Source organism: Ovis canadensis, chromosome 5 (assembly GCF_042477335.2).
Source record: "Ovis canadensis isolate MfBH-ARS-UI-01 breed Bighorn chromosome 5, ARS-UI_OviCan_v2, whole genome shotgun sequence".
Classification (NCBI taxonomy): Eukaryota; Metazoa; Chordata; class Mammalia; order Artiodactyla; family Bovidae; genus Ovis; species Ovis canadensis.
In genome coordinates, this window is record NC_091249.1 from 34,189,846 (window position 1) to 34,206,220 (window position 16,375).

A 16,375-nucleotide genomic window follows, 5' to 3' on the forward strand; every position below is an offset into this window, starting at 1 on the left:
GGGTGCAGGGTGTAGCCACTGGGAGCAGGGCTGCTGTGCTGGCCACCCTGCTATTGGTCAGATCAAAGGCTCCTCCTACTCTTGGGAAGGCGGGGCGGGCACCAGACTCCCCCACAGCCTGGTGACAACTGGACTCCCATGTTGGCAGGTTTGGGTTTTCTTGCGACTGCCACTGTAACATCTGTGCGTGTCTCTGGATGGGAGCCTTATGTCTCATGGGGCACATTCCTTGCTCTGGGCTTCGTGTGTCAGTCCAGGCTTTTGATTGGTATTCTAGTATGAGTGCTATAAACCCAGGAAACCCAGGAAAATTGAAAACATGTGTCCGCATAGAGCCCTGTCCCATGGCAGCATGTGTCGGAAAAGTGGGAAGGTGGGAGGGCTCCGAGCCCTGCCCTGCTGGGAGAATGGACTGGTGGCCGTGGAGCCGAGCGCAGATACACTGCAGCACCACTGAGGGGAGGGCGGAGGCTGCAGGGAAAGGCTGCTGGTGGCGCGAACTCAGAAATGGGGAGCCCTAGGGGAATTTGCAGCGCCGCCTGCCCAGGGTGGCTGGTCTTGGAGGACCTGGGGGCCACAAGGGCTGGAGGCAGACAGTCCCCACCCCCCAGCGGCCCTCATGTGCCTACACTGTCTGGATGGCCTGGCCCCAGAGTGAGCAGGGGACCTGTGTGGGCCCTCTCACTCACATGGGCCAGGAACACAAGTCCTTCAGGGGCTGGAACATGCTGGTGAGCTCATCTGGGGACTGCTCCTGTTCTCCCCCAGCCCCTCTGCCTGCCCCTCGGGAGGAGGGCCCATGGGGGATCCTGGGCAGTCCATCACACTGACAGGATTTCTCAGGATAGCAGCCATGTTGTCATACCCATACAGTGTGACTCCTTGCTCTCATGTGTATGTTGCAGTGGTTTTTAGTCTGTTTAATTCCAGAACATCCATCACTCCATCCTCATTAGCAGACACCTCCCCCCTCCCTGGCCCTGACAATCAGGAGCTCATTCTTTGTCTCTGGATTTGCCTCTTCTGGACATTTCCCATCGAGGGACGTGCACACTGTGTGTTCTGTGTCTGTCATAGGCTTCAGCCAGACACTTGAAAGTGAGAATTGCTCAGTTGTGTCTCTTTATGACCCCATGGACTATACACAGTCCATGGAATTTTCCAGGCCAGAATACTGGAGTGGGTAGCCTTTCCCTTCTCCAGGGGAAAGGATTCCCAACTCAGGGATCGAACCTAGGTCTCCTGCATTGCAGTTGGATTCTTTACCAACTGAGCCACAAGGGAAACCCAAGAACACTGGAGTAGGTATCCTGTCCCTTCTCCAGGGGATCTTCTGGACCCAGGAATCAAATCGGGGTCTCTTGCATTGCAGGTGGATTCTTTACCAACTGAGCTATAAGGGAAACCAGACACTGGCAGCTCCTCAATTTTTCTTTTTTCATTTTAGGCAAAATATATCTCTCAGTGCATCGATGAAATCAAGCAGGAGCTGAAGCAGGACAATATCGCAGTGAAAGCCAACGCGGTCTGCAAGCTGACCTATGTGAGTGCTGGCCACTCGCTCTGTCAGGCGGGGGGCTGAGACCCTGTCTCTCCTCATCTGTCTCCTCATCCTCTGGGCCCAGGGAGTTGGGGGAGAGGGGCTGGGCAGGAGCCTAAGACCCTGGCTCTATTGCCACAGCTGCAGATGCTGGGCTACGATATCAGCTGGGCTGCCTTCAACATCATCGAAGTGATGAGCGCCTCCAAGTTCACATTCAAGGTGAGGGGACAGCCCGCTGTGGGTCCTGAAGCCCCTGGGTGGGGTCCTGGGGGAGGGAAGGCGTGTGTCGTGTGATGAGGCTGCAGTGGGAGGGGACACAGTGGCAACCACTGGAGACCCATTCCCATCATACATCTGCCCAGCAAGGTCTTAGCACCATTAACACCATGTTTTCTTTTCCATTATAAGTAGCGTCAGTGAAGTTAAGGTTTGTAGGGGTGGTTATGTATTTTGTGATACAAATTAAATTTGTAACCTTCCAAAAAAAAAAAAACCACCACAGGCAGGCACTGATTATCCCCCCAGAGCCTGCCACTGGTCAGTTGTCCTGGTGCTTCTCAGCACCCTCTGCCTTCATCTCATGGAGCCTACTCGTGCAACTTTGAGACATTGCTTTTCTATTACTCGATATAACAACTGAACACGTCGTCTCCCGCTTTAGTAAATGTCCTGGAAAGCAGTCTTCACCACCAGCAGCCTATTTAGGGGTGTCCCGTGGTTCTCCCTGGGAACACGCCCTGCAGGCATCTGAGGCTGAGGCTGTGTCCTCCTGAGGGACCTGGACATTCATGCTGCCTGCCGGTTTCTCCTGGGGAGGAAATGAGATGCTGGGTGTGCCAAGGTTGGGCTGGTGCCCTGCCCGTGTGTTGGAGTGTCACACGTTTGTGTGTGGGTGTGCCTCCAGGCCACCCCAGCCACAGAGATGGGAGCCCATGGTTATGCCGTGTTTGTGAGACTCATTCTATCAGCTGCTGAGCAGGCGGTGAGGATGTGCAGGGCAGTGACAGGCCATGCTGGCCGACTTGACAGCCACTGTGTTCCAGAGACCATGCACTCGGGCGGGGTGTCCTCTTCCTGGTGGGGGATGGGCCGGCCAGGGCTGCGTGGCCCGCTCCCCTGTGCCCAACGCCTCTGTTGCACTCACAGCGAATTGGCTACCTCGCGGCTTCCCAGTGCTTTCACGAAGGGACGGACGTCATCATGCTGACCACCAACCAGATCCGCAAGGTAGGGGCCTCTCACCCCGCCATGGAAGCATGTGGAGAGGGGGGGTTAATGGGCAGTGGATGATTTCCACCCTCCTTGGAAGCAACAGTGGTGGGCAGCATGTGTGGCTCTCCTCTCGAGTTCTCTTAGTGTTGGGGAACTGCCCCCAGTCACTCTTTTCGACCCCTGCCCCCTCTTGTGGGGAAACCTGAGAGGGTGGCACTTTCTGCCCACTGGGTGCTGGGCATCGGCTGGTGTGTCTCTCCGGCCCTGAGTGGTTTTCAGCTCTGTGGTGAGAGCAATGAGTGCTCCATTCTGCCCTGGCCTGGGGACTTGATCAGCTCTTGCTGAGAGTGGTCAGGGGCCCATCAGAGGCACCTTTCCTGGACAGAACTGCCATGAGCCTGCGGCCCTGGGTCCTCAGATGGCTGGGGGAGGTCTGCTACCCAGGAGCTGGTGTGGTCACCCTGCAGGTGACTGGGCTCCCGGGCAGGCGCTGTGGGGCGGGCAGGCTGCAGGAGTTGCCTGGAGGCCTCCGCACATCGTGAGGTGTCTGCTGCCCGTGTCAAGCTCTGCGAGCCACTCTTGAGTGGAGGAATGTGCTGTGAGGCCCAGTCTCCACATCCAGGGTTGCAGTGAACTTTTAAGAGCCTATGTTTTTGTACCGTCGCCACAGTCTAGGAGGTTAACTCTTCAGACACTTCTGGGTGCACCTTTTATACATGTGAAGTGTGGGGAGGGTCCCCCTCTGTGCCAAGATGGGGCTTCCATGCAGGTCAGCGGGAGCTGAGGCTGGGGTGTCAGGCAGGGCAGTTGCGCTTCTTCTGCTGGTTCTTTGCTCCCTGAGAGGTGGGGCTCCAGTGGAGGCTTCTCGACACTTGCGGAGGGGCCTAGAGGAGTCATCCATGGGTGTCTCCCTGTGGGGGCGCCTGCTGCGTGCCTCTGGGCGGTCAGGGCCCTGGGTTCTGCAGCTTTGCCATGTTACACACCTGGAGCGAGGGGCAGCCCTCACCTCTGTCCCCCCAGAGTCATCCTAGCTCTTCTTGGTGACAGAGCGGAACTGGCTGCTCCTCATGTATCCTTGTTCTGCACGTCTCCAGACCCAGGGCAGGGCTGGCGGGCACAGCTGGGGCCCAGCAAGCCGTGGTCTGTGCCCGCCTCTGACCCTTGCATTCCCTTTCCAGGACCTGAGCAGCCCCAGCCAGTACGACACTGGCGTTGCGCTGACTGGCCTATCCTGTTTTGTTACCCCAGATCTTGCCAGAGACCTGGCCAACGACATCATGACACTGGTGAGTCTGGGAGTGGGCCCTCCCCTTGCCTTTAGTGCCTCGTGTGCCAGGATAACCTGGTTGTAAAGTCATGCTGAGGACACTCGGGCGGGTGGAAACAGCCTGGGTTCCTGGGGTGAGCCGGGACACCTAGTCACTGTCTCCCCCTCCGTCATCTGACGGGCCCGACTTTCACCTCACCTCCTCTGGAATGGTCCTCTCGGGAAGGGCAAGGTCTGGCTGGGGGTGGTGGTGGGTGCTTGACCCATCAGGTGTGTTCTTACTGAGGCTGAGTGGCAGTGGTAGTGGTCTCAGTGGGCAGCACGGTCAGGTGGTCTCTGTCCAGGACACCTTTTATCTTCATCTGGGTGCAGTTTGATGTCTAGTGGCTCTGTTCATCTGAAAAGCAGAATTCCCAGCCAGCTTTGATCTCTAGGGCGGGCAGGAACCTTGTTGTGAAAATGTGGATGCGTTCTTAGAAATCGCAGCCCTCAACTCTAGTAAAAATAAGAAGGAAAGGAAAATGAAACTGGAATTGACTCTAAAACAACCACAAAAGAACAAAGACCTCATGGCCCTGAGAGGGTTGTCAGCGCCTCACTCTCCATGATGGGGAGGCGCCCCGTCTGACCGTGTCACAGCATGTGCGAGGGTGGTGCGACCCTCCCAGAGCGTTCTGTCCAGACGCAGCCTGTTTGCTGTGTGGGTGCTCCAGTCTTGGTTTGCAGTCTTGAAGGCTGTGAGTAGAGTCAGCTTCTAGGTCCGGGGCCTGTTGTAAATGATGTGTCCACACATGCTCCCGCCCCTTTGTCCACACCGTGTCCCTGGGCTTCCCAGCGGCCAGGGCAGACTCTGTACAGAGACCCTGTCTGACAAAGCCAACAGCACTGACCCTCTGGCCTACTTCAGGAGGCGTGAGGACCCATTCAGGTGACGGTGGTCACACGCCCACGGGAGGGCGATAGGGATTTGTCTTGGTGCTGGGTCTAGAGGGCAGGGCAGCTTTCTCAGGCCAGGTTCCCAGGGCCCCAACAGGTGAGGAGTGTGCCCACCTACAAACAAGAGGCCCTCGTGGCCAGAGCACAGTCCTGAAAGCAGGGCAGGAGCTCTGAGGTCCCATGTTGGGGTGCAGAGCAGCATCCTGCCCTGGGGACAGGCCTCGGTGACCAAAGGATCTCATGGCCAAGGCTGACAGTGGAGGTGGACCTCGGCCTCCAGAAGGCAGGGTGGGGTCGTGGACTAAGGGAGGCAGGATTTGATTCTAAGGCACTGTTGCGTGGTCCTGGGCTTGGTGGGGAGGAGGGCAGTAGAGTAAATGTGCAGACCAGGCTCAGAGACCAGGAGCCAGTTAAGTTGGAGAGAGGGTTTTCCTTCAGGTGATAGAGATGAGATGCGGGCAGATGTGGGAGATGAACACAGGAGGGAGTGGAGGTGAGGGGGGTGGGGGATGAGCAGGGGGTGGGGGCCAGGAGTCAGACAGGGTAGTAGGAGGTGAGCAGGAGTTGAGCCGGGAGTAGAGGGTGAGATAAGGAGGTGAGGGGTGCGGGGCATAGGGGCGTCAGCAGGGAGACCTATGCCGTCTGCCCCACAGATGTCACACACCAAGCCGTATATCCGGAAGAAGGCGGTGCTGATCATGTACAAGGTGTTCCTGAAGTACCCTGAGTCCCTGCGCCCTGCCTTCCCCCGCCTGAAGGAGAAGCTGGAGGATCCCGACCCTGGTATGTTAATTTGAGTTAGAAAGGCCCTGTGGGGCCCGTGTAACTGAGGACCTGTGGAGGGGTGCTAGGCCTTGGGACCCTGTCCTCGACCCTCCTCTACTTTCCCACCAACCTGGAGTCCACCCTTCTCCAGACCACCCTGTTCCTGTGTTTTCGGTGTGGGATTCAGAAACCAAGCCCTGGGTGCTGTTGGTGTTCATTCCTCTCCTGGGGTGGCGTTGCTTCTGGGCCAGCAGACCTCACATTCGCTCCTTGGGATGTTGTTTTGTGGGATGGGTGTCCTGTACCTTGAGTGACTGACCCTCTGGGGACACCCCTCGAGGTGGCTGGGGGGAGCCATGCCCATAGGCCACAGTGCGTGGGGGGCCACCTGCTTCGGAGGACACCCTGTTACTGATGGGAGCCCTCCCTTCTCAGGAGTCCAGTCGGCAGCAGTCAACGTCATCTGCGAGCTGGCCAGACGCAACCCCAAGAACTACCTTTCCCTTGCCCCACTCTTTTTCAAGCTCATGACCTCTTCCACCAACAACTGGGTCCTCATTAAGATTATCAAACTGGTAGGTGTTCTCCTGGCCTGCCCCACCCACTGCCAGAGGGTCTCTGGGTGTCCTTGGTGAGGGCCCCAGACCACTGTCCCATCCCTGCTGTGAGTGACCGCCAGCCTCTTCATCCCCTAGTTTGGTGCTCTGACCCCCTTGGAGCCAAGGTTGGGCAAGAAGCTGATCGAGCCTCTCACCAACCTGATCCACAGGTAGGCCTGGGGCCGGTGTGGGAGGGCGCCCCCAGGAGGGATGGGGGGAGTGGCAAGCAGGCCTGCAGGTCTGCCATAGCCTGGAGCCATGTCCTTGGGCGCTCCTTTCCCCAGTCTGCAAACAGCCACAGTTAGGTCAGTGGGGAGAGCTGTCCTGCTCAGCTCTGGGGCCCAGGGGTTCTCACTGGTCGGGTTGAATAGCCTGAGGTGACCGTGTCCCCACCCAGTTCTAGAATGTTGTAGGAAACTTGGGGTGCCTATGGTTGAATTGTGGGGATGGAGCTTCCAAGTGCCAGGAGATCGTGCTCCTGGGATCCCCTGGGAGGTGGCCAATGGCTCAGGACGCTGTTGGCTCTGCTATTATTTATATGTTTATTTGACTGACGGGTGTTAGTTGTGGCACTCAGAGTCTTTAGTTGCAGAATGTGAACTCTTGTTCACATAGAACTGCATGTTCCAGCATGCAGGATCTAGTCCCCCAACCAGGAATCGAACCTGGGCCCCCTGTATTAGGAGCGTGAAGTCTTAACCACTGGACCACCCAGGGAAGCCCCTGTTGTTGTTTGAAACAAATCAGTAGTCATTATGAAGTAGCCATGGTTTTCAAAGCCTTCATATGAGGCCCTCGGACTTGAGACCTGTTTTGTGGCTCAACGCTGGTGGTCCATTCTCTTGACCTTTGGGGGTTTGAACTAAAGCATCACTGAGAATATCAGAGTGGAGTGGGTGGACACACCTGGTGCCTGAGTGACCTGGCAGGGGGCTAGGGTGGGTTGCGACTCTGTATTCCTCCTGCCAGGTCAGGCCACCTCCCTGTCAGAGTGAAACCAGCTAGCGGGGTCTGGGCTGCTAGAGAGGGCCCTTTGGGGAACTTGGCTTCTCTTCATGGGGTTCACAGAATCAGAAGATGAGTCCTTGGGCTCAGTGTTTTCCCTGAGACAGTTCCCTGGGGATCTTGTTGGGGTGAATGGGAGGCAGGCAGCCTCCGTCTTCCCGGCTCCTCTGTTTCCGTCTCCAGCACGTCTGCCATGTCCCTTCTTTACGAGTGTGTCAACACCGTCATCGCAGGTGAGTGCTGGGGTGACCCGCTCTGGATCAGGGTGCTGTCGCCGGCTAGGGGGCTGTTCCCAGGACCTCACCAGCAGGTGCAGACACCCCTGGAGTTGAGGTTCCCACTTGGGAAGCTGCCTGGCCTGGCTCTGTGGACATGTCAGCAACTGGACACTGCTGTGGCCAGAACCTTTGCCGCCTCAGGCTCCATTGATAAACGCTGCACCGCCACCAGCAAGACTGTCTTCCTGAGCATTCTGGAGCAGGCCTCAGGCTGCTTCTCGTGTGGTGTCCTGCATAGGAGCTGCAGCCAGGAGGGTCCTTGGAGGGTACCTGTATGCCCTCCCCACACAATCTGCTAGAGCACGTTAGCTGTGGGTCACTTGTCCCTGCAGCCCCATTTCCTATAGGTGGGAAGAGGGAGGTGGTGGCTGGAGGATTCAGTGTCTCATTGGCTGTCCCTGCCCGGAGCTTGGGCTGCTCCTCAGAGACCCACGGGCCGCTATAAGTTCAGCGAGGCTCAGGAAGCTGGCCCCGGGCCCACGCTCATGACCACCGCATGGGCCATGAGTATCACCGAGGATCAGCAATGGTCACAGAGAGGAAGGGCGAGCATGGGACTTGGGAGCAGGGGAGGCTGGCTGGAGATTGGCCCTTTTGTGTGGGAAGGTCCACAAGGAGGACCGAGGTGGGGCGGGACCGCAGACAGCCCCGGCCCTGGCCATGGGCAGAGTGAGTGAGGATGCAGATAGGAGATGGCCTGTTCCATCGCACATCACAGTCAGCAGGTCCCAGGCAGGGTGGCCTATGGGCCTGCCCCCGGGCACTGTGGTCTGCTCCCCGGGCCAGTCACGTGGGCCCTCACCCAGTGATCTGTTTCAGTGCTCATCTCCCTGTCATCCGGCATGCCCAACCACAGCGCCAGCATCCAGGTATGTCCCAGGACCCAGGCTCCCCTCCTGGCTCCAGGTCACAACTCCATGTGGGCATAGACATGAGCAGTATTACTCTTCTCTTTGTAGCTCTGCGTTCAGAAATTGAGGATATTGATAGAAGACTCTGATCAGAACTGTGAGTTGCTCGTCCCTCCAGGCTCTGCAGGGCCTGGGGGTGCCGCTACACATCTGCACAGTGGCCTGGTGTCTTGCTGTGTGGCTCAGCCCTTTGCCCATTGAAAGTGTCTTTGAACTCAGCCCTCTGCCCGCATCCATGGGGAGGCAGGACCTGACTGCAGGGAGGGGTGGGGAGGCTGTGGCAGCACAGGGGAGACGTCAAGGGTGCACCAAGGCCCGGTAGGAGCAGGCCGGGCGTTGGCAGACCTCCCCATGGGCCTACAGTCTCCTTGGAGGTTAACCAGACAGGCACTCCTGGTGGCGCTCCAGATCTGTTGGTTTTGAGCAAAGGTCACCAAATTCTTCCTGGGAAGGGCCAGGGAGTAACTCAGGTCAACCCTGCAGGCCGTATGGTCTCTGCCAGGGTAGCATAGAAGTTGCCTGGCGGGTTGCTGGCAGCATGTCACGTGCCAGTGATGCTGCTGTGGATATGGGCTGTGGCTGGACCTGACCTGTGGCCCAGTTGGCTGCCCCTGGCGTAGACAGTCGTGTGTTTGGGGTGCTAGAGGTTGGCAGTGAGGGGAGCCTGGTGCCTGGGAGATGTGGCCAACAGGGCCCAGGTGGTTGGGGTGTAGCTGCAGCCTGGCCTCGCCCTCGAACCTCGTGCAGGTGTGACAACTGCCCACTGTCTCTGCAGTGAAGTACCTGGGGCTCCTGGCCATGTCCAAGATCCTGAGGACGCACCCCAAGTCTGTGCAGGCACACAAGGATCTCGTGCTGCAGTGCCTGGACGACAAGGATGAGTCCATCCGCCTGCGGGCCCTCGATCTCCTGTACGGAATGGTGCGTGCCTGCCCTGCCGCCCACACTGCCCCCCTGCCGGCCTGCCCCCTCCCTCACTGTCGCTGCTCCCAGGTGTCCAAGAAGAACCTGATGGAGATCGTCAAGAAGCTGATGACCCACGTGGACAAGGCCGAGGGCACAACCTACCGTGACGAGCTGCTCACCAAGATCATCGACATCTGCAGCCAGTCCAACTATCAGCACATCACCAACTTCGAGTGGTGCGGCCTGGGGGCCGGCGGGGCCGGGGCAGGGTGCCGGGGTGGCGGTGGGGCTGGCGGGGCCCTTCACAGACCCGTCCTGCAGGTACATCAGTATCCTCGTGGAACTGACGCGGCTGGAGGGCACCCGCCACGGCCACCTCATTGCCGCACAGATGCTGGATGTGGCCATCCGCGTGAAGGCCATCCGCAGGTTCGCCGTGGCACAGATGTCTGCGCTGCTTGACAGCGCGCACCTGGTGGCCAGCAGCCCGCAGCGCAGCGGCATCTGCGAGGTGCTCTACGCGGCTGCCTGGATTTGCGGGGAGTTCTCCGAGTGAGTGGAGGGTGGCCGTGGTCTCTTCCTCCAGGTCCCCTCCCTGAGCCCCAGCTCCAGGTGGGGGATCACAGCGGGTGGCAGGAGCCTGGGACACGGAGCTGTTGGGGTGGCCACTCACCAACCCTCCCATCCCCCAGACACCTGCAGGAGCCCCAGCAGACACTGGAGGCCATGCTGCGGCCCAAGGTCACCACGCTGCCCGGACACATCCAGGCGGTGTACGTGCAGAACGTGGTCAAGCTGTATGCGGCCATCTTGCAGCAAAAGGAGCAGGCGGCAGATGTGTCCGCAGCCCAGGAGGTCACCCAGCTCCTGGTGGAGCGGCTGCCACAGTTCGTGCAGAGTGCGGACCTGGAGGTCCAGGAGCGGGTGAGCAGTGGCTCGTCCATCTGAGGGCAGTTCAAGGGGGGGGGGCCCTTTTGTGGTTCCCCACTCTTGGTCGGGGGCAGGGCTGGCCAGTTTGGTGCCCCTGTGCTGGGGAGGCCCCAGGTGGTCTCATAGGAGCAGCCTGGCGGGGGGCAGTGGGGATGGGAGACGGTGAGGGAGTGGGAGGCCTTGGAACGTGAGTGGTCAGCCCGAGCGAGATGCAGCACAGGTGACTGCGGATCCTGGTGGGTGCCGACAGAGGATGGAAGAGAGCTGGTTCACGAGAGCTTGGGGTGGCGGCTAGGCACTGGTGGCCTGGCAGCCTGTTTCATGAGCCCTGTGGTGATGCAGGCCCCAGTGGTCTCTGCAGTCGTGGTCAGGTGTTGGGCGTGAGCTTGTCTGTCGGCTGAGGGCCGTGAGCCCGGGTTGGCTGTGGTCCCATCCCTGGAGCTGAGAGAAGGCACCCTGGTGCCTCCCAGAGGTCGGGGGCCATGTTCTTGGAGCGATTGCCCAATGGGGTGTCACTCCTTCAGCCCTGTAACCCTTTATCTTGCTCAGAACCCAGTTTCTGTCACTAACTCTTTCTGAAGGAGATGGCAACAGGTCTGTGTTTTTCTGGCTAGGCCCCATGGCCAAGTGGCTCCTCATAGAGCCTTCCAGACATTCTGAGCCAGGCTCTAGTCAGAAGCAGCAAGGTGTCTGTGTGTGCTGTGCCCTGTAAGGGCTGAGTGGCCTTCAGGGCCGGTCCTCCAGGGTCCCCTCCTGACTTCTCTGGGGCCCCCACAGGCATCCTGCATCTTGCAGCTGGTCAAGCACGTGCAGAAGCTTCAGGCCAAGGACGTGCCAGTGGCAGAGGAAGTGAGTGCCCTCTTTGCCGGGGAACTGAACCCGGTGGCTCCCAAGGCACAGAAGAAGGTTCCAGTCCCCGAAGGGTAAGTGTGCGGCCATTAGCGGACCTGGGGTCAGGTGGCATGAGGGGCCCCCCAGGCTTCTGTCCAGCCAGTAGTGGTGGAGGGAACGGAAGGACGTTCCCTGAGATCAGGAGACCAACTCCTCACACAGTGCAGGGTGCTTGGCTGCTTCTCTGGGGCTCTGCTGTCCCCACCCTGGTGCCGTCCCTGAGAAGGTAAGTGGGCGGTCCTTGCCTATCGACCTTGGGGCGGTCAAGCTCCACCGTCCTTGGTCTGTCCTCTGTGCCCACGGCCGCTGCCTGGCCTTCATGTCCTGGTCTCCAAGGGGACAGCAGTGTCCAGGGCCGGGCCTGCAAGCCAGAGCCACCATGTGACCCCTGTGCCCCACAGCCTGGACCTGGATGCCTGGATTAATGAGCCACTCTCGGACAGCGAGTCTGAGGATGAGAAGCCCAAGGCCATGTTCCAGGACGAGGAGCAGCGACACGCCAAGCCACGGGCGCCCGAGGCAGATGAGCAGGAGCTGGCCCGGGTGAGGCAGGGCAGTCGCTCTGGCCTGTGGCCCATGCCCCTCTGGGCAGACCTTGGGTGGGCTTGTTCTCTTGGGCCAGAGCTCCCCAGGAAGAGCTGTGGGTCCTGACCGTTGGCCTTTTGGGTGTGGGGTCTGGGGACAACGTGCGGACTTGGGTATGAGATGTGCATCGTTCCCTCCTCTGCTCCTCCCCTGCCCCAGCCATGGAGCTCCTGGGTGGTCCCATCCCTGTGCCCCAGCCATGGAGCTCCCGGGTGGTCCCACTGGCCGCCCCTCTCCACCCCTCCCCATGCTGGCTTCCCTCTCTGTTGGCCCAAAGCCAACAGTGAAAGTGGCGAGGGGTCCTGTCCTCTAGGTCTGGCTTGTGCAGGTAGTCTGGGAGGGTACAGGGTGAGCACGCCACACACCCACTGATATGCTCACTGAATCCTGTCCCGCAGCGCCGCGAGGCCCGCAGGCAAGAGCAGGCCAACAACCCGTTTTACATCAAGAGTTCCCCGTCCCCCCAGAAGGTAAGGCTGGACTCCTTGTTCTGGAGGAACGGGCCAGGGCCCCATCTGCTCTCCATCCCTGGGCCATGTGAGGCTGTCAGCAGGTCCAGGGGCAGGACCATAAGGGGCCCTCAGTAGCAGCAAGCGGGGAGGAAGTTCTGGGTGGTTGAGCTCAGGCTCCTCTGCCTTAGCGGGAAGCGAGTGAGCATGAGGGACATGGGGTTTTTGCAGGTGCCACTGCCACCATCTGTCCCCCTCCAGCCAGCAGACCTGTCGGCTGCCTTGGGCTCCCCCAGGGAGACATGGCTCCACGTGTGTCAGGCTTGCTGATGCCAGCTTTCCAGAGGCAGGAAGCCCTGTGTTTCTGTGCTTCCAAAGTATGACTTTCAACTTGAAAAAAGATTCAAATGATAAAATGGGCAAGTCTTGCTCCCGTCCTGTACTCCCTGCACTGACAGACCCGCCCCTCTCCATGAGCCCTGCTCTGCAGCTTCAGCGTCATGCTGGGCCCTCTGCCCTGCGTGGTGATCAGCCTTGCTGTCTCCCCACAGCGGTATCAGGACGCGCCAGGCGTGGAGCACATCCCCGTGGTGCAGATCGACCTCTCGGTGCCTTTGAAGGTGCCAGGCAAGTGTCTGCGTGGGGTGAGGGTGTTGCGGACCAGCTTCAGACCTGCCTCAGCTCTGGCTCTGTCCAGCCAGCATCCTCCCCCCCATTGCCCTGCCAGCAGGGGTCGTGTACACCGGTCCCTAGGTCCAGGGTTCAGGGCCCTACACTGCCCTGGGCCCCCTGTCTGCATCCCAGTAGTCAGGGCAGTGTCCCCCAGGTGGGAGCAGGGCGTGGCTCTCAGGCTGTGGGGTGAGCACCCACGTCCCAGCAGGGATGCCCCTATCGGACCAGTACGTGAAGCTGGAGGAGGAGAGACGGCACCGGCAACGGCTGGAGAAGGATAAACGGAAGAAGAAGAAGCGGGAGCGCGAGCGCCGTGGCACGCGGCGTCACAGCTCGCTGCACACGGAGAGTGACGAGGACATCGCACCTGCCCAGCGCGTGGACATTGTCACTGAGGAGATGCCTGAGGTCAGTTGCCCACCCCGCCCCTGGGCCCCTGGTCAGCTCTACCCTGTGCGATGTGAGCACCTCCTGCACTTCTGTTCCGTTAACTGTCTGATCCACCGCTCACGCTGAGCGCCAGGCCCCAGATCAGATGCTCTCATGGGTGTGGACCTGCTGGTTTGTCTCTGAGAAGGGAGGTGGGGGCCCAGTGGGATTGTGGGGAGGGTGGGTTGATCCAGACACAGCGTTCCTGTCATCCCTCAGAACGCCCTGCCCAGTGACGAGGACGACAAAGATCCCAATGACCCTTACAGGGCCCTGGACATCGACCTGGATAAGTGAGTATTGGGAGTAAGGCCAGGGCAGCTGCCCATGGGGCTGGACGTGGCCTGGGTTCCCCACATTGTGGTCCCTCCCCCTGTCCTCTTTTGATTGCTCAGCATGGCCTGGGGTAAGGGTCCCGGCAGCAGAGTGGGCTACTTCCCCCCAGGCCTCATCCCAGGCCACTCATCCTGTGACCACCCCCAGGCCCCTAGCTGATAGTGAGAAGCTGCCCGTCCAGAAACACAGAAACGCTGAGACCTCCAAGTCCCCTGAGAAAGAGGATGTCCCCCTCGTGGAGAAGAAGAGCAAGAAACCCAAGAAGAAGGAGAAGAAGCACAAGGAGAAGGAGCGGGAGAAGAAGAAGAAGGTGGAGAAGGTGAGAGACCAGGCTCACTTGTCTTATCAGACGGGGTGGGGCAGGGATGTCCTGGGCTGTTACCTCCCCTTCCCCATGGTGTGCGTGTCCTGCACATGGAGGGAGGGTTCGGCAGAGCTACCACACACAGGTTGTGTTACCTCGCTCCCGAGTAACACGACTTTGCCTGGATGTGTGGTTCCGGTAGGTGCCTGGACCCATGGCAAGAGAGCTGGAGTCACCACTGGCTCCCAGCGCACTCAGGTCCTGTGGGGCTTAGTGTCCTGTGCCTGTCAGGGCAGCCACGCCTTCTCAGGGCCCGTCCAGCTTCTCCAGCTAAAGGCCTGTGTTCCTGTGGTTTCAGGGTGAGGACTTGGACTTCTGGCTGTCTACTACGCCACCTGCTGCCACACCAGCCCCGGTAAGAGCCTGGTTGTGACTTGTGCTGACTACAAGTGCTCCTCAGCTGGACACCCGTGCTTTTCAGCCTTGGATAGCTTAGAGGCATTAGGGGCTCCCCACTCACTGGGGGCAGAGGGATGTGGGGTGATCGTCAGGTAGACCAGCCAGGTCTGGGCTGGCTTGGTTCCATGCTCAGGGTCTTGTGCAGGCAATGGTTTCGTGGTGGGCCCTTGTCTCAGAGCCAGGCAGCAGCCTTGGGCAGCGGCTTCGTGTCTGTGTCTGGGGCCTGGTGGCTCTGGGGTCTTCTGGATCAGTGCTAGCCAGCCTCATGCTAGACCTCCTCTCCTGTGTGCTGGCCACCAGCACTTGGAGGGGGAGCCATACACCGTCAGGAGGGAGGCTTATCAGGGCAGGGTATTCCAGGGTAAGGCAGGTCAGGGGGCGCAGGACTCCCCATCCTGGGCCTCGGCTGCCTTTGAAGTCCCCCACCACCAACCCCGGCCTGGCCCCCCCATAGGAAGAGCTGGAGGTGGACACCACAGTCACTGTCCTGAAGACGGGGCAGGAGGAGCCCCGGGGAGAGGAACAGGACGCCGATGAGGACAGGGAGCAGGACCTGGAGAAGGTGGGGGCGCGTGTGCGGGGGCTGGGCTGGGGGCGGCGCTCCCGCACTGCTGGGGCTCCTAACAGCAGTCTCCTGTTGGCCAAGCTCGCTGGGTCCTAATTGCACAGTGCTGTTGGGCTGTGGCTCTTTAGAGGAGCCCAGGGCTGACTCAGGCCTGTTCCCGCTCCAGAAACCCTCCAAGCACAAGAAGAAGAAACACAAGAAAGACAAGGAGGAGCGGCCCAAGGACAAGAGGAAGTCCAAGAAGAAGGTGCCGCCAACGGACGAGGAGGCTGCTGAGCCTGTGGAGAACGGCACACTGGATGAGGAGCCCCTCCCGGTGAGGGTCCTCCCAACCCAGCCGGTGCTGGAAGCCTCTGGGACGTGGGGTCTCCCTGTCCCCTCGTTCTCACGCTCCTGATGTTTCCTGATTGGTTGGGGGGGGTGGTTCCCAACAGCCCTCACCATCACTCTCAGGTCCTCACTGCCCAGAGCTGACATGTTTCTCTTTTGTCCACAGCCCATGTCCAGCTATACCCTTCTGGCTGAAAATTCTTACATCAAGATGGTAAGCGAAGCTTGACTTTCAGGAGGTGGGGCCATGAGTGCTTGAGGCTCAGGGCTCCTTTCTCTGGACATGAGGGGGTGCCCACACTCTCTAGGCATGGGGTCCCCAGTGGCTCCCCTGCACCACTGACCCTGGGTCCTGCTCTACAGACGTACGACGTGCAGGGCAGCCTACAGAAGGACAGCCAGGTCACAGTCTCCGTGGTCCTGGAGAACCAGAGCGACAGCTTTCTCAAGAGTATGGAGCTCAACGTGCTGGACTCACTCAATGCCCGGCTGGCCCGGCCCGAGGGCTCCTCGGTCCACGACGGTGTCCCCGTGCCTTTCCAGCTGCCTCCTGGTGAGTGAGCCTGGCTCAGCGGCCTGGGACAGCAGTGCTGGGGACAGACCCTGGCAGCCTTAACTCCCCGCCGCCTGCCCAGGTGACGGCATCCTGCACCACTCCTCAGGCCCATGTCTTGCCCGCACCAGGTATTTCCAACGAGGCCCAATTTGTGTTCACCATTCAGAGCATCGTCATGGCCCAGAAGCTCAAGGGGACCCTGTCTTTCATTGCCAAGGTACGGGGGTGGGTGCCCCAAGGGTCAGTCATGCACCCGAGCTCGAAGGCCCTACCCCGCACCCCCTTGCCCTGCGCCCCCTCACCTTGACCCCCTCTGCCCCACAGAACGACGAAGGCTCCACCCACGAGAAGCTTGACTTCAAACTGCACTTCACCTGCACCTCGTACCTGGTCACCACACCGTGCTACAGGTGCGCTGCCCTCCCTCCTGCCCCCAGCTCCCCGCTT

At 59.9% G+C, this 16,375-nt stretch overlaps 1 protein-coding gene across 1 annotated transcript in view; it reads left to right on the forward strand.

The window, feature by feature from the left end:
* The window catches only part of AP3D1 (adaptor related protein complex 3 subunit delta 1), a 33,437-nt gene that overhangs the window by 10,661 nt on the left and 6,401 nt on the right, over positions 1-16,375 (forward strand). The window contains exons 2-29 of the mRNA XM_069591488.1: positions 1,448-1,543; positions 1,682-1,762; positions 2,690-2,770; positions 3,934-4,041; positions 5,612-5,741; positions 6,159-6,298; positions 6,419-6,492; positions 7,511-7,560; positions 8,425-8,474; positions 8,565-8,613; positions 9,292-9,437; positions 9,510-9,658; positions 9,744-9,974; positions 10,115-10,346; positions 11,130-11,275; positions 11,645-11,786; positions 12,227-12,298; positions 12,829-12,904; positions 13,158-13,357; positions 13,598-13,671; positions 13,862-14,033; positions 14,377-14,433; positions 14,932-15,039; positions 15,209-15,358; positions 15,539-15,586; positions 15,736-15,925; positions 16,057-16,145; positions 16,253-16,338. Coding sequence (XP_069447589.1) covers positions 1,448-1,543; positions 1,682-1,762; positions 2,690-2,770; positions 3,934-4,041; positions 5,612-5,741; positions 6,159-6,298; positions 6,419-6,492; positions 7,511-7,560; positions 8,425-8,474; positions 8,565-8,613; positions 9,292-9,437; positions 9,510-9,658; positions 9,744-9,974; positions 10,115-10,346; positions 11,130-11,275; positions 11,645-11,786; positions 12,227-12,298; positions 12,829-12,904; positions 13,158-13,357; positions 13,598-13,671; positions 13,862-14,033; positions 14,377-14,433; positions 14,932-15,039; positions 15,209-15,358; positions 15,539-15,586; positions 15,736-15,925; positions 16,057-16,145; positions 16,253-16,338 — 3,227 coding nt within the window. The remainder of the gene's footprint in view (positions 1-1,447; positions 1,544-1,681; positions 1,763-2,689; positions 2,771-3,933; positions 4,042-5,611; positions 5,742-6,158; positions 6,299-6,418; positions 6,493-7,510; positions 7,561-8,424; positions 8,475-8,564; positions 8,614-9,291; positions 9,438-9,509; positions 9,659-9,743; positions 9,975-10,114; positions 10,347-11,129; positions 11,276-11,644; positions 11,787-12,226; positions 12,299-12,828; positions 12,905-13,157; positions 13,358-13,597; positions 13,672-13,861; positions 14,034-14,376; positions 14,434-14,931; positions 15,040-15,208; positions 15,359-15,538; positions 15,587-15,735; positions 15,926-16,056; positions 16,146-16,252; positions 16,339-16,375) is intronic.